We start from the raw sequence: 26,421 nt of genomic DNA on the forward strand, positions 1-26,421 counted from the left end.
TACTGAGGCTATTATCTAGTGTTTTAAATCTATTATAGATGCTCAGCAAGTTCATTATTCTTATTTATTTATTTTTTTAATGTGAAATTTATTATCAAATTGGTTTCCGTAAAACACCCAGGGCTCATCCCAACAGGTGCCCTCCTCAATGCCCATCACCCACTTTCCCCTCCCTCCCACCCTCACCAACCAACCGTCAATTTATTCTCAGTTTTTAAGAGTCTCTTATGGTTTGGCTCCCTCCCTCTCTAACTTTTTTTTTTTCCTTCCCATGGTCTTCTGTTAAGTTTCTCAGGATCCACATAAGAGTGAAAACATATGGTATCTGTCTTTCTCTATATGGCTTATTTCACTTAACATAACACTCTCCAGCTCCATCCACGTTGCTACAAAAAGCCTATTTCATTCTTTCTCCTTGCCAAGTAGTATATATATTGATTTTAAAAAGTATATTCTGTCAGTGATTCTAGTAATTTACATTTAAATATTTTCTAGTAATTTATATTTAAAAATTTTCTTTTTTTTAGTGTTCATTTTTGAGAGTGAGAGCCTGAGCGGGGGAGGGGCAGAGTGAGCGGGGTCAGAGGATGTGAAGTGGGCCCCGTGCTGATGGCAGTGACCCTGATGCGGGGCTCAAACTCATGAACCGTGGTATCATGACCTGAGCTGGAGTCGGACGCTCAACCAGCTGAGCCACCCCGGTGCCCCTCTTTAAATATTTCCTAGACTAGACAAGTTCTGATGGACTTCAGGACTTCATCTCTCATCCTAATGATCCAGTGTTACCCGTTCAGATGGTAGCGGAGAGAGTTATCTGCTTGTAGCCATGCAGTAGGGAGGAATCATTCAGAATAGTGTCACTTGTACGTGAAGGTGATCTAGATTTGAAGGTTGGAAGGAGGTGTGGACAGCAGCAGGTGTGCGGCTTGTTGTGGCTTAGCAGGAAAAGGCTTCTTTGAGTTAGGCCAAATATTTCTCTTAACGGTTGAAGGTAGATACCTTTTTCTTGTGCCTTCTATTTTTGTTGTTGTTTTATTTTTTATTTTTTTTAAATTTGCATCTAAATTAGCATCTAGTACGCCAATGATTTCAGGAGTAGATTCCTTAGTGCCCCTTCCCCATTTAGCCCATCCCTCCTCCCACAACCCCTCCAGCAACCCTCAGTGTGTTCTCCGTATTTAAGAGTCTCTTCTGGTTTGTCCCCCTCCCTGTTTGTATATTATTCTTGTTTCCCTTCCCTTATGTTCATCTGTTTTGTCTCTTAAAGTCCTGATAGGAGTGAAGTCATATGATTTTTGTCTTTCTCTGACTAATTTCAATTAGCATAATACTTCCAGTTCCATCCACGTAGTTGCCGATGGCAAGATTGCATTCTTTTGGATTGCCGAATAATACTCCATTGTATATATATACCACGTCTTCTTTATCCATTCAGCCATTGGTGGACATTTGGGCTCTTTGCATACTCTGGCTACTGTTAATAGTGCTGCTATAAACATGAGGGGGGGGTGCATGTGTCCCTTCGAAACAGCACAGCTGTATCCCGTGGATAAATGCCCAGTAGTGCAATTGCTGGGTCGCAGGGTAGTTCTATTTTTAGTTTTTTGAGGAACCTCCATACTGTTTTCCAGAGTGGCTGCACCAGCTTGCATTCCCACGTGCCTTCTATTTTTAAAACAACAGTTTAGGTTTTGACCACGTGTGGAAAAGCTGCAGAGGCCAGAAAGCTGGGCACACTGGCGAATGGAGGAGAGGGAAGACTACTCTTTATCTTTATAGCTTTAATTTTGAAACTTCTTGTTTGAGAAAAGCTTCCTTAGGGGTAAAATAGGCGGTTTATAGGAAGAAGAACATTTATGTAAAGAGCTAAAAAAGGAAACATAGAATGAGATCATATGAATAAAATGAAATATAGTGAAAACTAAGTATTGACTATAGGAAGTATTGCATATTTAAACCTTATTCTTAGCTCTTTAATGTTTAGATAGTACAAATAATGAAGTTGATCTAATGTTGGTTGGTGTAATGCAGGTTATTTATCCTGTAGTTCCATATTTCCACGACTTACTTATAGGTTCTTCTTAGTATTATTTGCTTTTTCTTAAGTTTGTTTTTAACTGATATGGCAAGATAAGGGCTTTTGGGTTGAGGGGAATGAAGGAAAAGATAAGCAAATAGGTAAAGAATCTTACTGAATCATTTATAAATCTTTGAAATTAAAATGTATAGATTGGGTAGACTTAGTGTAGATTAAAATTATCTTGAAAATCTTAATTTTGACACTTTAATGTCTTGACATTCTCAAAGGCTAAACTTTCCTGAGCTGCCTCTTCTCAAACACGCATACTTTATTTTGCTGATTTTATGCACATTTGCTTTTGCTGACATATTTCACATGCTTGCAACTATTTAGCCTCTGGCTTTTGAATTTTCTTTAATTTTGTGTTCTATTCTTACTGTAGGGAAGAAAATAGTTAAGTTCAAAAGTGAAGTTGTTAATTGAACCAGCAACCAATCCACTCGCTCAGATTTAGGTTAATGTAATACTCAGTGAAGTGCTTAGCTGGATTGGGTTGAAATTGCTAAGACCCTCAAGTACCGACCAGCCGAGCTGATGTTATTATATAATCTAATAGTTTAGGGTCTCCTGAAATATTTATATAGGTGGCTCTCATTAACCATTTTGGAGATAATTGGAATAAGTAAGGAATTAGCACTGAAAGGAGTACATGGTCCTATTTAATATTGTTCTAATATGGTCCGGGCATTTAATTCTTGGCTGTTTAGGACACACTGATGAATTTGTCAAAACAGTGCTGTGAAGTAGGGCTCCAGGGTTTAAGTTCTCTGCCCTAACATGTGGATAATATAAGGATGACTGAACATGCCATTCTCCCCATTTCCCTTCACTGCATCAACCGTGAACAAAATTATCTGATACAACAAGGTGTACTTCTATATAGAGAATCTCAGATTACCTCTTCTGGGTACAATCATTAGAGGGGAGTTACATGGCTTGGAAGACGAATAGAAAGCACAGTAGGAATAGGTTTTCCCTTAGATGAGGAAGTTGAGGCAAAATGATTCAGAACCCTGAGCTGGTGTGTGTGTGTGTGTGTGTGTGTGTGTGTGTGTGTGTGTGTGTGTAAGCTGTCTGGCTGGAGGGTGGTTGGGGATTGTCACATGACAAGATTGATGAAGGAACAACAGAACCACTTCTGAGTACTCTCCTGTGTATTGCTGAGTTCTGGCATGAGGTTGTTAAGGGTAGACGGGAGACTCTAAAAATCCTGACAGGGAAGTTTGTTGAGGATCATCTTTTATAGATGTATGGAGGCCACATAAGTTGAGTTGGTTAAACAGAGTTGGCCCTGAATTATATTCTATGTGTATTCTTTACCTTTGGAACTGGAGTGGGATCCACAGAGTGGGATCCAATAGTTCTGTGTCCAAGGATATTTGCACTTCACATGGAGTACTAGGCATGAGAAAAAATGTTCATTTTTGTTTGTTTTCTTTTTTTTTATTAAACTTTTATTAATGTTTATTTTTGAGAGAGATAGACAGAGTATGAGCTGGGAGGGGCAGAGAGAGTTGGGAGACCCAGAATCTGAAGCAGCCTCCAGGCTCTGAGCTGTCAGCACAGTAAAACCAAGTAATGGTCTGCTTTGAAACTCTGCATAAAGAGAACCCAAACCAACTATACTAATAAGTGGCATTTATAATGCCTTTGCATTTTCCAAAGTCCTTTATTATTTGCTGCATTCCATTTTATCCAAATGATGACACATATAGGAAAATGAAGTATAGAAAAGTTGTTTCATAAACAAAAGATCAAACTTAACTAGTGGTGGAATTGAGGCTATAATTTGCTTATTCCTTGAGATGGTTAATTGTAGAGTGACCAGCTTGTCCAGGTTTGCTTAAAACTTTCCTGGTTTTATTCATTTTTTATTAAAACAATTTTTTATGTTTATTTTTGAGAGGTAGGGAGGGAAAGAGAGAGAAAGAGAGAGACAGAGTATGAATGTGGGAAGGACAGAGAGAGGAAGACACAGAATCCGAAGCAGGGTCCAGGCTGTGAGATGGCAGCATTTAGCCCGATGTGGGGCTCGAAACCACAAACTTTGAGATCATGACCTGAGCCACAGTTGGACACTTAATTGACTGAGCCACCCAGGCACCCCATATTTTTTATTTATATTCTAAAGTTTATTTATTTTTGAAAGAGAGAGTGAGTGTGCATGGGTATGTGCAAGTCAGGGAGGGACAGAGTGAGAGGGAGAGAGAGAGAATCCAAACTGCCAGCACAGAGCCTGACTTGGGGCTTGATCTCACGAACCTCAAGATCAGAGATCATGACCTGAGCCAAAATCAAGAATTGGATGCTTAACTTACTGAGCCACCCAGGGACCCCCAAACTTTCCCAGTTTTAGCACTGACAGTCCTGTGTCCTGGGAAACCCCAAAGTCTGGGCAACTCAGAGTGGTTGGTCATCCTAATTAATTGTCACACTTTGTGGTCACCTGGGGATGGGAGTACAGTTGTCAAATAAAACAGAAGAAGGCACTCAGTTAAATCTGAATTTCAGATAAAAAACAATTAAAAAAAATTTTTTAAAGTTTACTGAGAGAGAGAGAGAGCGAGCATAAATGAGGGAGGGAGAGCGAATTCCAAGCAGGCTCTTGCACTGTTAGTGCAGAGCCCGACATGGGGCTTGAACCCATGAACTGTGAAATTATGCCTTGAGCCAAAATCAAGAGTCGGATGTTCAACCAACTGAGCCACCCAGGCGCCCTCGACTGAATTTTTACTACGTGATCCAGATCCTGCATGAGACATATGTACACTAAAATTTGTTCATTGTTTTTCTGAAATTCAAATTTAACCGGCTGTCTTCTGTTTATATTTGTTAAATCTGACAGCCTTAAGTAAGAGTAAAGGGATGTTCTGATGTGTAAAAAGATCACTTAGCTGCTTTTTTGTGGAGACCTTAGGTTTTATACATTTATTTGCTTAAATAAATGCAGCATCTGGTAGTATTTGACTCTTGTTCTTTTAACTTTGTGGCTAGAGATGCCAGAGTTCAGGATGAATATATGGAACCGTATTGTGCTCAATGCGTCGAAACGTGTGTGTGTGTGTGTTGGTTGGTTTGAAGTGGTTCTTCACTTGGGAGGAAATTTAGCCAAGACGGATCGAGCCTTATCCCATCTTTGCTGGATCAGCCTGTCAGACACGGGCACATTCTCACAGACTGCCCATATTGCCTCTAGACTATGTTAAAAATCGCTGTTGTTAAGATAGTGCATTCACGTGATTCAAAATGAGAAGGAAGTAAAGGCTTTCCTTACTCGCTTCTTGGACCTCTTCATTTGCCCACCATGGAGATAGTCTGATCTGATTGGAAGAAATTAGAATTTTGGAAATAGACCTTAGAAATCTTGTTGAGTGGTCTTGCTTTTTTTTTTTTTTTTTTTTTTTAAAGCAAGGGAACTCTTGCTCTACCCCCCCCCCCCCCCCGACCAAGGGGGAAGAGTACCTTATGTAGAAGACAGAAATGGAATTGGGCTCCTCCTACATCTTCAATGTTTGATGGTTGTCACTGCTCTGAAATTGATTTGGGAGCCCTTAGCGTCAGTACAGTTTAGTCTTACAGTAGATTTATTTGAATCCCATCAACATTTATGGTGAGAAAATTACAATTTGTTGACTTGGACAGGGTGTCATGGTAAGTGGTGGCAGAGCCGGGACTAGTATACTTGTGTATGTGTGTGTTGTGGTGTGTGTGTGTGTGTGTGTGTGTGTGTGTGTGTTTGAAACCCCCGTTCTATATCAAGCTGAGAAAGGTATAATAAGTTCCTTTGCCTAATTTCTATTTCCTATTTGATTCATTCAAGGTTCAACACTTTTCTTTTTTTAAAAAACATCTGGCTCAGACTTTAGAAAAGGAAGATAGGATAAAAGTAGATTGAAAAAAAAATGTGTCTTAGCCAGTTAGGGGAGTCAGGGGACTGTATTTGTGGTTCAAAGAGAATATTTGAGGCCTACTGTTATTTCAACTATTATGATAAAAGGATTGAAAAAGCTTAAAAATTACAGTGAATAACTGAAGATTATGTAAAGTTAGTTGACTCTGGTCAGCTGCTTTTTAATTTTTAATGTAAATATGTTTATGGCAAAGACTTGCTGAATTTTCCTCCCTCTCTCCCTCTTTCTTCCCTTTTCCCCTTCCCTCCCATTTCTTCCTCCTTACCCCCCTCCCTTCCAGTGTCTTCAGGGCCAGAATTTCATTTCCTGTGGTTAGAATAAACACAAGCTTAGGAGTTGTCTTAAAAAGAAAAGGACACAATTCTTATTTCCTCATAAAACTTTCTAGTTGTGAATTTGGAAGTTAATCTAATTCAGATGAAAATATGACTCAAACCTCTAATAATGCTTTTAGTAGACTTCCTGGTACAGAATTTCTTCACTTTTTTATTTGTTGTATTAAGGGAGTACTTAAATGGATTAATGGCCTCGATTTTTCAGCCATACAATGTAATAATCCGTAGACCAGTAAGAACTGTGGAGTCAGAGTTGAAATTTTCCAAGTTATTAATCACTGTATTAATATTGGAAGTTTTAGGAGAAATCCTTTGTGTTTCTTTCATTAAAAGGAAGGGTGAGGGGCACCTGGGTGGCTCAGTAGGTTGGATGTCTGTCTGATTTCGGCTCAGGTCATGATCTCGCAGTCTGTGGGTTCGAGCCCCGTGTCAGGCCCTGCACTGACAACTCAGGCCCTGGAGCCTGCTTCTGATTCCGTGTCTTCCTCTCTCTCTGCCACTCCCCTGCTCGTGCTCTGTCTCTCTCAAAAATAAATAAAACATTAAATAAAAAAAATAAAATTAAATGGCAGAAGCTTTGAGGAAAAAAATGTTAAAAACAACAACAACAACACATTCTCCTGAGCCAGAGATGCATTTTGTCATATTATTTCTGTTACGGTTTTAGCCTGGGGAAGCAGAGAAGCAAGCGTCCTCATCAGAGCCAGGGTCCTGCCTCTAAAGAAACTTTCCTGAGAGCAAGTCATTGCTGGTTGCATTTCTCATTACAACTCCTTAGAGCCTCGTTCTGGGAAGGAAATCTTTCTTTCTGCCCTTCTTGACCCAGTTTCTTATTTCAAAACAAATAATTTAGATAAGTTTTTGGGGACTTTTTTGGTTTATGTAAAATGTCGGGGCACCTGGGTGGCGCAGTCGGTTAAGCGTCCGACTTCAGCCAGGTCACGATCTCGCGGTCCGTGAGTTCGAGCCCCGCGTCGGGCTCTGGGCTGATGGCTCAGAGCCTGGAGCCTGTTTCCGATTCTGTGCCTCCCTCTCTCTCTGCCCCTCCCCCGTTCATGCTCTGTCTCTCTCTGTCCCAAAAATAAATAAACGTTGAAAAAAAATAAAATAAAATGTGACTTTTGTGCAAAGGAGTGTCTCTAAAGTAGTGAAGGACTCCACTTTTTTTCCTTTTATTATTATTAGTTTTTAAGTGTATTTATTTTGAGAGAGAGAGTGAGAGAACGTGCGCGAGCATGAGTGGAGGAGGGGCAGAGAGATGGGGGAGAGAGAATCCCAAGCAGACAGCATACAGAGCCCCACTTGGGGCTTGATCTCAGGAACCTCGAGATCAGGACCTGAGTGGAAATCTAGAGATGCTTAACTGACTGAGTGACCGAGGCGCCCCGTCCCTGTTTTGTTTTTAACAATAAAGTATTAAGCCTAGAGTTCAGGGAGTGTGGAGGAATTAAAAAGCTTGGGTGGGAGTCAAACATACAGGTTAAAATTCTACTTCATTATGTTAGTTGTAAGGGCCTTTGGGCATGATCTGTTTGAAATTGGGTTTTTGTAACAATTCAGTGAGATGATATAAAGCTCCCCACACGGTGCTTGCGTTATTGGTACTCAGAATTGCTCATTTATTTTAAGTTTGGTGAAAAATTCAAGGCATATTTCACGCCAGCAAATACAGATACCTTGATATCCATTGGTGTACAATCCCCTTATTTATATACTATCTTAGAGATAACATGCTAAGCTGTATTTTTTTTTCCAGATATAAATATTTCTGGAGTGTCGATGCATGTTTGGGTTTTGTTGGCTATAAGGAAAATCCAGGTGGAAATAAGATTGGGTAATGGGCAGGATTAACCAAGACATTGTGGAGAATCAAGATACCCCTCTGGAGCATTGTCTCGTCGCCTCCCCTCTTTCCTGGGGTGTTCTCTCTGCTCCCAGTGGATTTGTAGGAGAATTTCTAAGTGTTGGGCTTCTGCCCCTGCTCTGGGAGTTGGAGCTTGCAGGTGGTGTTTTGGAGGGAGGTGGTAGTGAGCAGACAGACGCGCTGTATTAGCGGAGTAACGTAATGGTGTTACTGGCCGCTTCCCTCCCGTGAACGCTGTAGAAGTCGTGGATTCTGAGCCAGACTCCCATTTCCGTTGGTCAGTCCTGCGGCGCATGGAGATGAATGGCTTGAGATACTACTGTGCCCTCTCTCTCCTGTGCCTCAGAGGTTCTTGAAGTCTCTGTAGGCAGATGCAACCAGATCTAAGCAGGCAAAGCCATTTAATATGTGCGTATGAACATGATCCCTGTGGCAACCTACTTACTGGTTTTCCCTTCCCCCACAATACAGGCATTTACAGGTTTTTTTCCTATTACTAAAGCACATGGTGTCTGTGGAAGCTTTTCATGACTTGTAGCTTTTTTTTTTTTTTTGGCTTTTAAAGAAAATTGGGGAGTTAATACAGGTTGTAGGACTATGATAATATTCCTTAACAATTTAAAACAAAATTTTACCTTTTTTTTAAAGTTTATTTTATTATTTATTTTGAGAAAGAGAGAGGAAGAGAGAGAATCCCAAGCAGGCTCTGTGCTGTGTGCCTGGAGCCCGGTGTGGGCCTTGATCCCACAAATGGTGAGATCGTGACCCGAACCAAAATCAAGAGTCGGACACTTAACCGACTGCGCCACCCAGGCGCCCCAAAATTTTATCTTAACATCAGAATTTCATATGTCTCCTGAGTGTATTATTTGAGGGTGATTTTGTAGGTGGGTGTTAATCTCCATTACCTGATGCACAGTTATTTTCAGAACCCCAGCTGCTCTGTCCTCAGCTTTCTGACAGTTACACAAAATCCTATATGCCCCTCCTCCTCCTCCTCCTCCTCCTCCACCTCCTCCACCTCTTCCACCTCCACAGTCCCCAGGTCTCCTGTGTTCTTCCTCTCAAGTGGTAGAAGCCACACAGAGAAGGAATTTTCTTAAACTCGATAGTTAGGATGATTTAAAGCAACTAACTGCTAAGGTGATGCAAGATGTGAGTGAATAACTTCTTTTGATGTAACAATCTCATTTTACGATTGTATTTGCTAAAAAAAAAAAAAAAAAGGTATTTGATGGGTCATTTTCTTTTAATATTGTTAAACTTGAGTCAGCTTGTTATTTTAATTAGCAGTTCTGGGAGTATAGTAAAGATGGAAGTTTTTATATTCTTTATGGTGGGAAATTAATGTACTTTGACCCAAAATAGCTTCCTTTAAAATTTATAAATAATTGCTTAAAAACCTTGACCTGTCCATACTGTTGTCAGACGTAAACCATGCAGGCCCGTATATACCTTTTTTTAAGAACTAGCAAGGTACATGGAAGTCCCTTCAGGTCAACTGCAAGTACATATAACTAGTTTTAATGGCTGCCTCATCGTTCATACTGCGGATGTATATGTTCTTCAGCTTTTCCTTTGATTGATTTAGATCATTTTGTTTTCAGTTGTTTAGAGAAAATTTCCCACGAACAATTTACCGATACAGTAATTCATTCATCAGGCAGCATCCAATGAGTAGATAGAAAGGAGCTCTAAAGAGCTCTGAAAGGTGAGGTTTCTATAGATCAAAGGGAGCAGAAATACGGAAGGTATACTGGGCATTTGCTGATTGTTTAAGGCAGGGTTACTTTTCTCATGTGGAGCAAAGGAATGTTTTGGAGCCAGTTCAGGTAACTTGCTGAGAGGGCAAGCGCCGACTGGTTGACCCAAGTCTTCTATTTCTCTGTGAGCTAACGGTGGAAGCTTAAGTTTTGGGTTGCTGACTTGGGTTTAGCCTGAGTGACTCCATCTTGGGCCTAATCTGGTTACTTTAACACAGTTTTTTGCCTCTGAAGTGATAGTGGCATGTCCTCCAAGCTTTGCCTTTAAATTGTACTGCTTACTGTTCCTTCTTGTTGCAGGCATCTAGCCCCTTATTCCTGAAATACTTGAACATCAAGCTATGACTCTGCTTCTATCCTGTCATGATTCTTAGTGGTTTCAGTATCTTCCCAGTTGAATTTCTTGACCTCCTGTCCTTAACTGATCTCATACTCTGCCTTTGCTGTCCCTTTGTTATCACAACCTAGTCCTCTTCATGAACGATAACTGTATGCCTTCGACACGGTCGGTCTCAAGCATTCGATTCAGACCATCACCTCCTTTTAGTAAGACAGTTCCATCTTGCTCTCTTTTAGTACCTCAACGCCAACAGTTCTGTAACCCAACGCAGGACCCGATTGCCTTGGTCTTGTCTCTTTTTCACAAACGCTTTACCTCCTTAGGAGCTATCCTTCCCTCGGCTTAAAACTCCCTGATTAGTCATTGTAGCCACTGCCTTGGAAATAGCCTTCATTCCCTTGTCTTCCTCCCCTTCCCCACGTTTTGTTCTGGTACTTGCTGGTAAGACCCTCTCCTGGGTTAATGCAGCTCTCTGTCTGATTCACATTTGTGCTCCACCAGCCGAACTTGGCTGGGAAGCACACAACAGCTGGGTGGGTCTCTCTTTACATCAGGACTCAGACCTCCGGCGGGCTTTAGGCGCTGCCGAGGGAGCCTACTGGCTCTTGCTCCATCTATTTTCCTGTTCTCCTAGGTGATTATTTGATACTTTACTTCTCCTTAATTTTAAGTTTCTTTATTTTGAGAGGAGGGAGAAGGACGGAGAGAGAGAGAGAGAGAGAGAGAGAGAGAGAGAGAGAGAGAGACACAAGCAGGCTCCGTGCTGTCAGTGCAGAGCCCAACACGGGGCTCGAACCCATGGACCGCGAGATCATTACCCCAGCCAAAATCAAGAGACGGATGCTTAACTGACTGAGCCACTTGGGTGCCCCTTTCTCCTTAATTTTCTAATACCTTTCTTTCTTCCTCCCTTTCAGCCAGTGATTTTGCTTCCTATTACTCTGAGAGGATAGAAGCACTCAGAAAAGAATCTTCTACTAGCCCCTGGTCCCGCCCACATGCCTCTGTGCCCCCGTTCCTCTGTAAGGCCAACCTCTTCCACTTGTGTGCTGTGTCTCACTCTCTGTTCTGCTTAATCTTCTTCTTCCTCTACTGGGTCATAGCCCTCAGTATGAAGACAAGCTATAACTATCTCTTATCTTTAAAACAAAAGAGCCTGCTTTGTCCTGTCCTGGTATCCACTTCTCTGTTCCTCTTTAAAGTGCTCCTCCTCTTCTTTCCTAAACTCTCTCCAGTTGGGCTTTGATCCTTAACACAGCTATTTTCAAGGTCAACAGTGACCTTCACACCTGTATGCATTTTTTCTTTTGTTTTCCTCTGCGACGCTTGACTCTTTTTTTCTCTTTAATTTATAACAGCTCTGTATATTTTGTCATGTGTTTTTTTCCTTTTGATTTTCAAATAGTTTCACCAGACAAATGTTAAATCTTTAAAATTTATGTAGAAGAGTAAATCTGTAAGGATTGATAAGAAAGTTTTGAAGCACATGCAGAGTGTGAGTCTTACTAGATATTTAAAATAGTAGTTCTCAAACAGTGCACATAAAACTTACATGGTGGTTGTTTAAAAGTGAGTCTGCCAGTAGAGTTTTCAGCTTATAGGGAGGAAAGAATGGGAAGACCTGTCTGAGGAGCCTTCTGTTTAAATACACTCTAAGCAATTCTGGTATGATTGGTCCATGTATCACAGTTGAGAATCACTGTTGTAAATCTACTGTATTTGGAGGCATGACAAAGCAGTAGACAGGTCCAAGGAGCAGAATAATGTCTAGACACAGATCCGGTTGTGAACAAGAACTCACTGTTGAAGATGACGTTTTGGTCATTGAGAAAAGTGGGGTTGATTTAATAAGCAGTTCAGGTAATTCATCTGAAAGAAGAAGTTGGCTTTCTCCCTTGTACAATGTGGAAAAACAAACTCCATAATGATTAAAGGTCTAAATGTAAAAATTATGTAAATCCTGGAAAAAATACAGGAGGACAGTAGTTTAACCCTGGGATGGACGAGGCCTTCTTAAAGTGGATTGGAAATCTAAAAGTTGTGAAGGAAATGAACAGATTTAATTGTTCAGGTTTGTTTTCTGAAAGGTGATACTCATTCTAAGACGAGGCAACATAAGAGGGTACCTGTGACTGCTTTCCTAGTTCTAGATTTTCCACAGCCCCTTCAGCAAATAGGATGCGGTTGGCCAAAGGTTTGTTACTTTACCTTGTTTGTCTAAAACATGTTAGAAAAATTAAATGTCTTAATTGCACGTGGCTGGTACATGTAGGCTGCGTGTGATGCTACTGAACGCTTCCTCCTCGGCTCTGCCAACGCTTGGCTTTCACGGTCCTGCCCTCTCCAGGTTCTGCTTTTATTGGTCTCGCCAGTGGGATTTTGCTCTTCAGTCTTGGCTTTGGTTTCCCTCCAGAGTTTTCTGTCCTTGAACTTGATCTCGGAGATTTCCTACCTTGTCCTCCTCCATCTGATTATGGCCCTAAAAGGTGTGCTTCCAGCTCTGATCCCTCTTAACTCCCATAGTTTCTATGTTTGGATGGCTCACAGGCATCTTAAACTCCTTAGTGTCAAGACTTGCACTCGTCTCCTTCCCACCAGCCATCCAGCTGCTGACCAGCTACTTCTCGTGTCTCTGTCTCACTTGAAGGCACCCAGGCCACTTCCCTTCTTTCACCGCAGCTCCTCTCGTTCGGGACTTTCCTCGCTAGGATTCTGATCCACCTGCACTGTGTTAAGAAAGATTTCAGTTGTTGGGAAGGCCTGGAGGAACAGTGGCTGCTGCCACCCTCTGGGCAGTTGGGCAGTTGGGAGCTGGGAATCCTAGCTGCTGGCTCCCCGTCACACACGTTAGTCACCCTGCTCCCAGGAGCAGAGGCTTATTTTCAACTCTGGTTCATCTGATCGCGTTGCCTCATGTTTCTGCTGCCTTTAGCTGACAGCCGATTTTCTTTTTTTTTAATGATTTTTTTAATGTTTATTCCTTTTTGAGAGAGAGAGAGATGGAGGGAGAGAGAGAGAAAGATAAAGCATAAATGGGGGAGGGGTAGAGAGAGAGGGAGACAGAACCCGAAGCAGGCTCCAGGCTCTGAGCTGTAGCTGTCAGCACAGAGCCCGACGTGGGGCTCGAACCCACAAACTGTGAGATCTTGACCTAAGCCGAAGTCAGACGCTGAACCGACTGAGCCACGTAGGCGCCCCGTGGTTAACTAATTTTCTAAGACACTGGAATGCAGTGTACAATGGAACGCCCATGAAGTTTCTTCTCAGCATTAAAGGACCTAAGGATTTGACTTTAAGGCCCTGCCCCTGTCTCCTCACCCCCACCCTGCTCCACTGGAACTCCTGCTGCTTCTGGTGCTTATTCAAATTATGTGGTGTCCTTTGTTTAAAAATCTCTGTCCCCCCACCCCTCAATCCCTTTGCTAGTAGTACTACCCTGTCTTGATCACTGTTGCTTTGTGCTGAGTTTTGGAATTGAGATGTGTGACCCCTCCAGCCGTGTTCTTTTTCAAGGTTGTTTTGGCTCTTCTGGCTACCTTGAATTTCCATGCAAATTTTAGCTTGAAAGATTCTGTATCAAAGCCAGTAGAGATTTTGATAAGGATTGTGTTGAATCCGCACCGGTTTGGAGAATGTTGTCATTTTAACAGTAGTAAGTCTTACAGTCCATATATAGCAGATGTTTTTCCATTTATTTAGGCTTTCAATATCTTTAAACAGTGTTTTCTGGTTTTCATAGTAAACTTCTTGTTATATCTTATCCTAAGTATTATTTCTGATAAATATAATTGCTTTAGCCTAATTTTCTGATTGCTCATTGCTACTGTATAGAAATACAATTGATCAGGGGCGCCTGGGTGGCGCAGTCGGTTAAGCGTCCGACTTCAGCCAGGTCACGATCTCGCGGTCCGGGAGTTCGAGCCCCGCGTCGGGCTCTGGGCTGACGGCTCGGAGCCTGGAGCCTGTTTCCGATTCTGTGTCTCCCTCTCTCTCTGCCCCTCCCCCGTTCATGCTCTGTCTCTCTCTGTCCCAAAAATAAATAAAAAAACGTTGAAAAAAAATTAAAAAAAAAAGAAAGAAATACAATTGATCTGTATATATTCATCGTCCACGCTGCGACTTTTGCTGAGCTGCTTATTAGTTCTATTAGTTTTTTAATGGATTAGTTAGGATTTTCTGTACAGTCATCATACAGTCATTATCTGCAGATAAGATTTTTTTTTTATTACAGTGTTATTTTTTAATTCAAAACACAGACATGTGAAATAAAATTTCAGGGAGAATACTTAGGTAACATCCTTCCCCTGGATTATTGAGATACATTTTATTCTTTGCAGCTCTGATGTCCTGGAAGTAGTAGGACCATTTGTCTTTTTGTTTTGTTTTTAAATGTTTATTTATTTTGAGAGTGAGAGAGAAAGAGAGAGAGAGAGAGAGAGAGAGAGAGAGAGAGAATCCAAAGCAGGCTCCACATTGTCAGCACAGAGCCCAACACGACACGGGGCTCGATCTCATGAACTGTAAGGTCAAGACCTGAGCCAAAATCAGGAGTCAGAAGCTTAACTGACTGAGTCTCCCAGGTACCCCAGGACCGTTTATTTTTTATTGTGCCATTTTCCTAAATAGAGACTTTCAATGGGTCCCCATTAATGGCATAAATCTAGATTCTCTGGACTCTTCCTCCAGATGACTTGTCAAAGAAAACAGTGTGGAACGGTGAACAGAGCCTGGGGACTATTTGAGGGTCGTGGCTTCTCACCAGCTTTGCGGGGGCAAATTTGGAGGTGTTCTTTATCTTGTAAAATTGCAGAGTTGGACATCTACTTTATTTTTGAAGGTTTTATTTATTTAAAAAATTTTTTTTTAATGTTTTTATTTTTGAGAGAGAGAGAGAGAGAGAGAGACAGAGACAGAGACAGAGACAGAGACAGAGTGTGAGCCGGGGAGGGGCAGAGAGAGGGAGACACAGAATCTGAAGCAGGCTCCAGGCTCTGAGCTGTCAGTACAGAGCCCGACACGGGGCTTGAACCCACGGACTGTGAGATCATGCCCTGAGCCAAAGTCGGACGCTTAACTGACTGAGCCACCCAGGCACCCCTTTAGGGTTTTATTTTTTTTTTTATTTTTTATTTATTTTTTTTTTTAAATTTTTTTTTTTTTCAACATTTATTTTATTTTTGGGACAGAGAGAGACAGAGCATGAACGGGGGAGGGGCAGAGAGAGAGGGAGGCACAGAATCGGAAACAGGCTCCAGGCTCTGAGCCATCAGCCCAGAGCCTGACGCGGGGCTCGAACTCAGGGACCGCGAGATCGTGACCTGGCTGAAGTCGGACGCTTAACCGACTGCGCCACCCAGGCGCCCCTAGGGTTTTATTTTTTAAGTAATCTCTGTACCCAGCGTGGGACTTGAACCCACAACCCTGAGATCAAGAGTTGTTTGCTCTATTGACCAAGCCAGCCAGGCATCTCTGGACTTTTAATTTTTCCCTTAGTTCTTTGAACGTGTTTACGATAGCTGCTTTGATGTCTTGTCTGAGTCTGACATTTGGGCCCTCTTGTGGACAGTTTCTGTTGCCTGCTTTCTCCCACTGTGTTTGGGCCTTCCTTCCTGTCTGTTTGTATGCCCCATAATTTTTTGCTGTAAGCTGCACATTTCAGCATTTCTGAATGCTGACTCCCCTCCCCCTTTCCCCTGGCTTCTTGCTGTTGTGCTGCTTGCTTGCCTATTTGTTTAGTGACTTGGCTGGCTTTCCAGCCAAGTTTCACTGCAGTTTCCACCCCCCCCCCCCCCCCCCCCCCCAGCACACAGAGTGCCCTTGAAGTGCCCTCTTTAGGGGATGACAGCATGGTTTTAGTAGGACGCTCTTTAACTATTTTCTTTCTCTGATCTCCTTGTTAAACTTCTTCCAAGTTCACGTCCAGCAGTTATTCTCCGCTGATAGCTAGCTGATTGCCTTATTGTATTGGACAGAGCCCTGGGCCGTAAATTGCCTCACCGTGTGATCCAGTCAAATTATATGGCCTTTGTAAAGGGGCTGTGTTTGAGGCCACTCTTTGAGCTGTCCTGACTCCAGAAGGGTTCTTCTTAGGTTCTCTTTTCCCTGATTCCATGAAACTTCTATTTACTCCTTCCTTGCTCTCCTGGAACTACCAGCCTCGGCCGAATCGCTCCTCACCAAGGTCTCCATTGTTTTCCTCAGCGCCACTAGGCCTGAGCTCCCTGTTCTCTGTTCTGACGAAAGTCAGCCCACTTGGGGGTTGCTAAGGGGCTCTCTGTCCTTACAGCCTGCTTTGGCCTGAGTGGAACCCGTGTGCCATTGCTCCAGAGCCAGGGGCAGGGACAGCAGCCTGGCCTGTGTTCTGGGAGTGAGGTGCTGGGCTGCGGCTGTCGCCACTGGTCTTCTCTGGAGCTTTGCTCTCTGTCTGGACGTTATCGACAGGCTGAGGCAAGGGTAACTGGTGCCCAGCGTTCTTGGCCTGCTGTGCCCGCAGTAGAGCTTCCTCACATTTCTTGGCCACATTTGCCTGGAATAGAATTTCTACAGCATGGAGTTGGGGAGAGGAGCTGAGCATGCTAGAAATCATAACCCCCCGGGTTTGAAGCTGGATGGAGTCATTAGTAGTTTGCTTCAGTTTCGTTTCTTCAAAAATGATGTTGTTACCTACCTACCACACAAAGGAGTGTTTCCTCTTGAGTGCTCAGTTTCCCTCCGATAGGCATGTGGCCCACTCTCTCTCTTCCTTGTAAGCCTCTGCTCGGATATCACTGGCCCTAGAACAGGGTTCTCCCACAGAGAAACGGGACACCGAGGATTTCTTTGTCCAGGAAGCAACTTTGTTCGTCGTGCCGGCACGGGCTCAGTGGGTTCGTACCTGAAAAACTGAGCCCCAAGTACAACGGGTTGTAGCCTTTTATGCAATTTCTACTTCTTTGTGTCCCATATATGGTGACGCATATAGTCCGATTGGACATAGTCCAAGTTGCAGAGTCGTGTCAGAGCTATGCATATGTGTAGAGAAGTTGATTGGGCCACGTTGCACGTTGCCTTCCTTTGTTCTGAGAAGGCCTTACCGCGTTCCTTAGAGAGGGACTCTGCCACAGCCCGGGCGGCTCTTGTGGACCCCTCATAGAGCGTCTCTCCAGCCTTGCCCATTCACCTCGTGTTTCCCTTCCCTGGTTCATTTTTCCTTCAGGGATTTGCCGACACTTGGCATACGTACGTATGTTTGTTCGTCCGCTGCTCCCAGCGACTGCGTGGACTCCATGAGAGGACGTTCACTGTTGTATTTCCTGTACTTAGGACAGTATCCGACACATAGTAGATTGTCAACAAATCTGATGATATAAGTATAAAGACCAAGGTTTACAGCCTCCTTGCTTCACCATCCAACCGGCCTAAATTGGAAAATATCACACAAGAACTGGATTCTGTGTTGTTTGCCAACTCCAGTTGCTTGTTGCTGCCTAGAGAGAGGGAATGGGGCCCACTGGGAAAGAATGCAGTGATTATTTAATAGTGGCTGCCGAGCCACGAGGGAGGAAATGGTGTATACCATTGTGTTCCCTAGGGAAGTAAGGAGATTGCCAGGAAGAGGAAATCGGTACGTTTTTGGTGTGGATTCTGATGTAGGTCTTCTGGCTTGCTCCTTCTTCACCACTTGGCGTTAGGTTGGAAAAGCCACCTGTTTATAGAATGATGTGGAAAGAGATACAAGACACTTGGAAGACACTCACATGTACCGTATCAGGGGTGGACAGGACATTGCTGGAGGCCAGTACTTGCTGCTGCTTGATTGGAAAAAAATATCTTCATTTGCCCACCTAATATGAAGGATTTTTCTTTAAAGTTACTTAAAAATGATTTTGAACTAATACCTTTCTTTCTCTTCTTTCTAGATTCTTATGGAAATCTGTTAATTCTACTTTTTGAGCACTTATGAATAACCACGTATCTTCAAAACCATCTACCATGAAGCTAAAACAGACCATCAACCCCATTCTTTTGTATTTCATACATTTTATAATATCACTTTATACTGTTATAACATACATTCCATATTATTTTTTGTTTGAGACAAGACAAGAAAAATCAAACCGAATTAAAGCAAAGCCTGTGAATTCAAAACCTGAGTCTGCATACAGATCTGTTAACAGTTTGGATGGTTTGGCCTCCGTATTATACCCCGGATGTGATACACTAGATAAAGTCTTTATGTATGCAAAAAACAAATTTAAGGACAAAAGACTCTTGGGGACACGTGAAATTTTAAACGAGGAAGATGAAGTACAACCAAATGGAAAAATTTTTAAAAAGGTAAGGTGATCTTTCATTGCCTTTTGTTTTTCCTCTCAGTAAAGTGTGCTTGTAGAAATGGCGGCAAGGGACAGGTACAGCCTGCTTCTCTTGGACGTTGCTGATGTGGCGGGAGGAGCAGGGTAGGAAGGGGACCTGACTGTGCCCTGATCTCCTTCTGTACTCTCTTGCACAGATTGGTCTGAGTTTTCACAAACCATTGAGACTGCCCACTGAGCCTGAATGTCTAACGTGGCTTGGAATAGAATGGCTAGAGCAGTTTTGGGTCTGAAACCTTATTCCTGGGTAGTTACACAAGCACTTGTGTGTGCTTGAGATGGTTCTGGGTTTTGGGATGTGGGGCCCGCTGTTTCTGATTTTTTTTTTTTTTTTTTTTTTTTAAATTTTTTTTTTTTCAACGTTTATTTATTTTTGGGACAGAGAGAGACAGAGCATGAACGGGGGAGGGGCAGAGAGAGGGAGACACAGAATCGGAAACAGGCTCCAGGCTCTGAGCCATCAGCCCAGAGCCTGATGCGGGGCTCGAGCTCACGGACCGCGAGATCGTGACCTGGTTGAAGTCGGACGCTTAACCGACTGCGCCACCCAGGCGCCCCTATGATTTTAATGTAGGTTCTGTTGGGGGCTTTATGTCTTGGTACTTTGACAGTGGCAATGCATGTTTTGTAAAGAATTTTCTTTGGGACGCCTGGGTGTCTCAGTTGGTTGAGCGTCTGACTTCGGCTCAGGTCATGATTTCATGGCCTGTGAGTTCAAGCCCTGCATCAGGCTCTGTGCTGACTCTTTCAAAAATAAACATTAAAAAAAAATTAGAAAAAGAAAAAATTTTCACAAATATAGACAAGCCTGCCATTGTTGATTTGAAACAGGATAAGATATCCTTAGAGAAAATATAAAGATAGTGGTTAAGAACCTGGATTCCAGATCCACACTATGGGTTTGGATCTCAGCTTTGCCACTTAACTAGCTGTGTGACTTTGTAAAAGTTATTTAACAAATTGGCCTCAGTTTCTTTATCTGTAACGTGAAGATAATGATTATTGCTGATATTTATTAGCATTTCATAGGAGTCAGGCTATCTTAAGTGTTTTACATGTATCAAGTTATTTAAGACTTAAAATAGCCATATGAGTTAGTGTTATCCTTGTTATTTTACAGATGACAGCACAGAGGCATAGATGGAGAATGTACACGGGGACATTTCAGTTAGCAAGTAGTGAAGTGAAGATTAGAACCTGCTCCATCCATACTTCGTAAATGCCAGCTCTCAGACTTGTCGAGAGGATAAATTGAATGTGTGTGCACATATAAACACATGTGTGTAGATAGCTTGTGGCATCTGGGGTAAATGCCCTAGATTGCATTAGTACTATTGTCTTGAGAATTTGGTGGACAAAATTATATGAATGAATACAGTACATATCACCAAGCAGTGCAACACTCTGAAGGGTAGGGAGTACAGAAAGGGCACGAAAATGCTGGTTTTGAACTTGGATACCGGATTTTTTTTTTTTTTAATGTTTATTTTATTTTTTAATTTTTTTCTTTTCATTTTTTTAACGTTTATTTATTTTTGAGACAGAGAGAGACAGAGCATGAATGGGGGAGGGTCAGAGAGAGGGAGACACAGAATCTGAAACAGGCTCCAGGCTCTGAGCTGTCAGCACAGAGCCCGACGCGGGGCTCGAACTCACGGACCGCGAGATCGTGACCTGAGCCAAAGTCGGACGCCCAACCGACTGAGCCACCCAGGCGCCCCTAATGTTTATTTTTGAGAGAGAGAGAGAGAGAGAATGTGAAGTCCAACGCTGGGCTTGAACTCACAAATGGAACTGTGAGATCATGATCTGAGCTGAAGTCAGACGCTTAACCCACTGAGCCACCCAGGTGCCCCGACACATGACTTTCTTATAAGCAGTTCTTAAAGTTCCAGTAGGTAAAAACTGAAGATAATTTTTTTTATTGTTTTAAAGTTTATTTTGAGAGAGAGAGCACACGAAAGCAGGAGAGGGGCAGGGAGAGAGAGAAAGAGCGTGAGAGAGAATATCCCAAGCACGCTTATCACCACCATCAGTGCAGAGCCCAACAACAGGGCTCCATCTCACAAACCCATGAGAGCTGAAACTAAGAGTCGGTTGTTTAACCAACTGAGTCACCCAGGCGCCCCAGGATACACAATTTTTTTTAGAAGCAGTAAGATGATCTGTAGCTGTTTGATAATTTGGTCAGGTTATATGTTTAGTACGTATGTAGGCGAAGTTGTTCTTTCCTCTTACTCTTTTTTCCATCCACATCCTGTCTCCAGCTGCTTTTTTTTTCTGTTAGTCACGAAGGAACCTCTCAGGTTTGGGGGAGAGTTCAAATAATCACACCATGGAATGAAATACTCAGAGCTTCTCCTGGGATGTTCCTTAACTTACCAGCCTGTTAATTTCGGCACTTACCCATACAAATTCTGTAGTCCTTTTCTTCTAAACATGAAGGAGGTGGCAAGCAAGTTAACATCAGTAACTCCTAGAAATTGAAACATGATTTTAAGTCTAGACAACAGAACCTGTAAGTGTTCATCCCCTCTAAGCAGAGTGATCTTTTATCTTGTTTTGCCTGGAGCCGTCCTTGTTTTATCTTGCTTTGCCTGTCACGTTAAGGGTGTCGTGGCTTGGGAAAATGATAGGGTCACTCTACTTTTAAGGCATATTCTCTCTTCTGCTGACTCAGATGAATTGTTTCCTATCAAGTTCACTTAAGGTCTATCTGGAGTTAATAGCACATTTCTTGACACGGAAATCATAAAGTTACCTATGTTTGTTTATTCTTCTAGCCTATAGATTTTAACTTCTAAAACATATTTTATCATAATGGTGTCTGATATTTAGTTGCCATATTTACTTTTTATGAAATACCATCCTTGATTTTGTCTTTGAGAGATCTGGCAGTTATACAGGGTACCAAAAACACTTACACTTTTTTAGGTGCTAAAGTTTTCCACTCCTCTGCCTTCTCCTAAAAACCTTCATTTTGTTTGTTTGTTGATCTAATGCTATTTGAATTCAAAGATTGGTTCTCTTGTTTTTAATCTCAGCATATGTAGCAGAAGTCCTCCTTTAGCAGGAGAGTTAATTTTTTTCTCCAGAATTGCACATGTGTTATAGGCATTTTATAAGACTGGCACTATTTTTCAGTCCTCACAGTAGCAAACTAGCTTCCAAGTATGTGAACAGGAAATCAGTATGGTAGACGTGAGATTCCTTCTTACTTCAGGTATCGGTGTAATTAGGACAAAATAAAATCCTAGAGCTATCAAAGTTTCTCCTTCAACGTGGCCAGATAACACAACGGATGCAAGGAAAGTTTTTCCCTGTCGTGTGTGTGTGTGTGTGTGTGTGTGTGTGTGTGTGTGTGTAGCCTTTTCCTCCCTGTCCTGCCTGCGGTGTCTTTGTTGTCCTCATTTACTCAACAAAGAAATATTTGAACTCAGATAGGAGAGTTGAAAAGGAAAACACTTGTAGTCAGCTGCCTTCTCTGTCTGTATCATGTTACTGTCAGGTCTGTCTGCCATGCGATGGGCATTTGTGATTCATTGGACTTTTTCGGGAGGGCTCTATGTAAATAAACTCTGATATAGAAAATGTCGTATTTGAAATGAGGCTAATTGGGAAAAAATTAATTTTTAGGTTTCGTGTGTAGTAAACAAATCACATGTTTTCTGTTAGCCTTACTCAAGAAGAAAGTGCCACACCACTGATTAGCTAAGACTCTGGTTTTCTCGGTCTGTGTTGTAACTCTAACATTGGACTGTAGGTATCTCAACTGGGTGTTATAAACATGCTGGGTTTTTTTTGACGTTTTGGTTTCTTGTTTACACCCACTGTATTGCAGCAGAAGCAGCCTCTGCTCTGACAGTGTAAAAGGGGGACATTTCACAACAGGTGTTTAGGTAGATGTAAGAGTGGAGTTGCTTAGGGTAATGTGGCTTCTGCTTGGAATGCTTCCCAACTAGAGCGCAGACGTGTTTGTAATGAAATGTACCGTCATTCAGTAGTTTCCCTATTTGACAGTAATCTTGAATTGGGAAAGCCAGCCAATGATGTAGCAGTATCTCTACGTTTCCTTCCTTCTTGTTTTGGGGGCTGAGCTTTGGGGATTAACCCTAGAATGTATCTGATATAGTTGAAACAAAGATACCCAGACCTTTATTTCAAATAAATGAACTCTGAAGCTTTGTTTCCATCATATCCTAAGTCAGTTTTGAGCTCCCAAGGGAAGATAAGCAGAGAAGTCAGTGGTGATGATTCTACTCTGATTATGCCCATGGTAGTGTGGCCTTCTGCTTCACTAAGACCGGTCTCTCTGGGGGGGGCACAAAGAGAAAAACAAAAGGCAGAGAAGCAGAGGCTGCTATGTTCTTGAGGCTTGGCAAGCTTTTCCAGAAGTCTCCTCTGGCTGTATGAAACTACGGCGGGGCTCTGAGCACCTGGGACCTGTGTCAGCCACTCCCAACACCAGCCTTCCTGGCTGCGAATGCATCGAATGCATCGTACTAAGGCCTTTGGAAATTAAGAACAGTGAAGGATTGATTTCCAGAGCGTCTTTAAAATACATGGACCTGAAATAGAACAAAGTTGCAAAGAAAAAAAATAATTTTACAGTGAAATAAAAAGGAGCATGAGGCCAGCTCAGACATTTAGTAATCTACCCACCAGAAACACTGTATTTTACACACATTAGAGAGAAGAAAGTAAAAGAGATCATGTAATCATAGTGCTTAGAAAGAGAAGATTTCACTATGCTGTGCTATTCTTTGTAAATTGATCCAAAAAGATCATAGAAATACTCGTTTCTGCTCTTGGAAATTGACTTAGCTTGCCTCTTCCGCAGTGCCTACTTTTGTGTTATTGCTTATTCCAGAGTCATTCATATATATATATATATATATATATATATATATATATATATATATGAATATACACGTATATATATAAAAATCTATTTGCATATGTGTATGGTATTTATTTTCTGACCCGTTAGGACATTTACATCCTAATTTATAGAAAAAACAATGGGCAGTCTCTTGGCCAGGGTTCGTGTTTCGGTTGTTAGAGTGCTCTCCCCAGCCAGAACCTTGGCTTTCCTTTCCATGCTTGTTTCTCTCCTGTTCAGCCCGTTTGTGAGAGGCACCGCCGGGTAACAAATGGCTCTAGCCAAAGAACCAGGAGTCTGATCCCCCCCCCCCCTTAATAGTTCCCCCATCCCCCTTTTTACGGGTCTTCTGCTTCCACGCTTGCCCCTACTCTAACCCACGCACACTCAGCAGTTGAAAGGATCTTTTACAAATGTCAATCAGGCCACTGTTCTCACCTGCACAGTGACAGCCGCCGCCTTCTGTAGCATCCTCGGAGCGCTGTAATTTAGTCCTTAGATTCCGGAATGAGCCTGTCCGGGTTTGCATTCCGGTCCTATGTAGGCTGTGTGATTTTTGAGCAAGTTATGCTTACTCTCTCTACGCCTCGGTGTTCTCATTGGTAAAATAGGGCTAATAATACTGTGTCTCAAGAGTTAGTGTGAGAGTCTTACAAGCTGCTGCTGCAGTGTGCTTTGCACGGCGTGAACACTGGCAAAGGTTGGCCGCCCTCCTCCTCATCGTCGTTCTCCTCATGATCATCACCCATCATCCAGACCTGCTGAATATTTTCACCCTCTGGCTCCTTCACAATAAATTGTCATAATCTTCATTCACACAGAGTAGGGCTAAATGAAACCAGGTGTACTTTGTGGAGGAAGGCAGGAAAGTGTTCATTTTGAAGTACTTCTCTTCTAAATGGCTAAAGTGAAAGAAAAGTTGGTACTTCAACTGGTCAAACCCTTAGCTACCGGAAAACTTGATCTTTATTTGATTGTGTCATTTGTCAGGGTCCTGAATAGTTAAGTATTGTGTGCTTTTATTTTACAGAATTTTCTGTATGTTATCTCCACTTTATTTTTATAGTTTATCTTTTGAGATAAGAGGCCCTCATCTTAGCATCATCAATATGTTCCTGAACAAAGTCAATTATTAAGTTTCTCTGTTCTGGGCAGTGGTAGTCTGAGTGATAACACTGATATTTACACATGTGTATGTCACACCTGTCACAGAATAAAGATAAGCCAATTAAATGTGAGAGAGGAAACCACCCGAGGAAAGCAGCCGTAGGGCCTATCTTAACTTTCCCCCTAACTTTACAAATTAGGAAACTGCTCAAAGACTCCATGGTAGACGTTTATCTATCCAGACTAGTCATTCCTTTTCCTGACTCAAGAGTCGGGAAAATTGAACAGATTAGTGTCTCAGGGGTCATGGATAAGAATATATGGTGTGTGTAGATGAGTGGGGGAGGGGCAGAGAAGGAGAGAGAGAATCCCAAGCAGGCTCCAAGCTGTCAGCACAGAGCCCGACGTGGGGCTCGATCTCATGAACCCTGAGATTGTGACCTGGGCTGAAATCAGGAGTCGGATGCTTAACTGACTGAGCCAACCAGGTGCCCCATGGATAAGAATAGTTGAGAGGTGGCAGGCAAAGGATGTGCACAATGGAAGGGTGGCCAGAACAAAAGTAGCTCGAGGGGTTAAATGATCAGGTGGATGTGGATGTTTTTAAAAGCAGTTTTTTCAAAAATGAGGCTTCTAGAGGAGACAGGGGTCAGAAGACTCTCTGAAGGCCCAGAGCGAATTGAAATTGTGTTTAATTAACACTGCTCATTCTATGCGTATAGGAAATAATGACTGAGTGCCAACTATACGCCATTAGGGAGACAATAATGAACAGGACACACAGGTTACCCTTCTCAGGGCTCTTACATTTGTATTGGAGGAAGAGCGACAATAAGTAGTAAGTTAAAGATTTAATATCTACTGTGAAGACATAATGCTAATTGGAGATCAGGGTTAGCCTCTCTTAGTGGAGGTCTGAACAACAGAAGAGCCACCTCTGCGAAGATCTGGGTAATGAACCTTCCGTGTATTGGGACAGGGTAGTGCACTCACTGACTCTAAAACTGGAATGCAGCCTGTTGGGTGAGGCAGTTGGGGTGCAAAATGGAAGGAAGGTATTCTGACCCTGAGAACGAGCACCTCTCTAAATTTTGTGCCCATGGCACCCATCTTGCCTCATCTTAGCTCCTTTCCTGGCCCCGCCTGTTTGAAGGACGGAAAGGACAAAGCATTTACAGGAAGTAATGAGTTAGAGGAAGAGGGTTTGATATGAGCACAGAGACGCTGGCAATGGCTAGGTCCTAGGGCTTTGTAGGCCAGGGTAAGGTTTTTGAACTTGGCTGTGCAAGTAGAGGTGGTTAAGGTTGGAGATAGAAGTTTGGGAAGCGCCTTGAAGTAAAGTCTTTGTAAGTTTGGCTTTTGCTAGGGGTGCTTCAACCATTGTGATACCATGAGATTCTGCAGAGACCAAGGACACAGATGTATGTAGGCTGTTAAACTTGGTGGTAGGAAGATAAGGTCATTCCTGTTGCATTTCTAATTTCTCAGTGATCTATGAGATCGTACCATCAGCTGGAAGTGGAGAAGCAAGGGAGAGAGGGTGGGGCAGAGGATATTTGAGTGGAGAGAAGGTTTCAAGTAGCCATTTCAGAGGGAGTGAAAATGAATACAGCAGGGAAGCATAATAGGATTGCTGGGTCTATGATCCTGGATAGAATGAGGTTGGGTGTTCTTTTTAGCAGTGTGGGCAGGGAGTAAATAAATGAATTTAATCTCAGGTTTGAGCTAACCATAGGGACAAAATTAGAATTGGAAATTTTTTCCAGTAAAAGACAAAATTGCAGG

The 26,421-nt window shown here is 42.5% G+C and overlaps 1 protein-coding gene across 3 annotated transcripts in view; it reads left to right on the plus strand.

Annotated features, from left to right (window-relative positions):
• The window catches only part of ACSL3 (acyl-CoA synthetase long chain family member 3), a 74,733-nt gene that overhangs the window by 21,891 nt on the left and 26,421 nt on the right, over positions 1-26,421 (plus strand). For 2 of the 3 annotated variants that reach the window (XM_030325272.1, XM_030325271.1), the window contains one exon: positions 18,192-18,609. In XM_030325272.1, coding sequence (XP_030181132.1) covers positions 18,232-18,609 — 378 coding nt within the window. In that variant the 5' untranslated portion in view covers positions 18,192-18,231. Of the gene's footprint in view, positions 1-18,191; positions 18,610-26,421 lie in introns of those variants that run through there. The other variant, XM_030325273.1, reaches the window with a different exon arrangement.

This window comes from Lynx canadensis, chromosome C1 (genome assembly GCF_007474595.2).
Source record: "Lynx canadensis isolate LIC74 chromosome C1, mLynCan4.pri.v2, whole genome shotgun sequence".
Lineage (NCBI taxonomy): Eukaryota > Metazoa > Chordata > Mammalia > Carnivora > Felidae > Lynx > Lynx canadensis.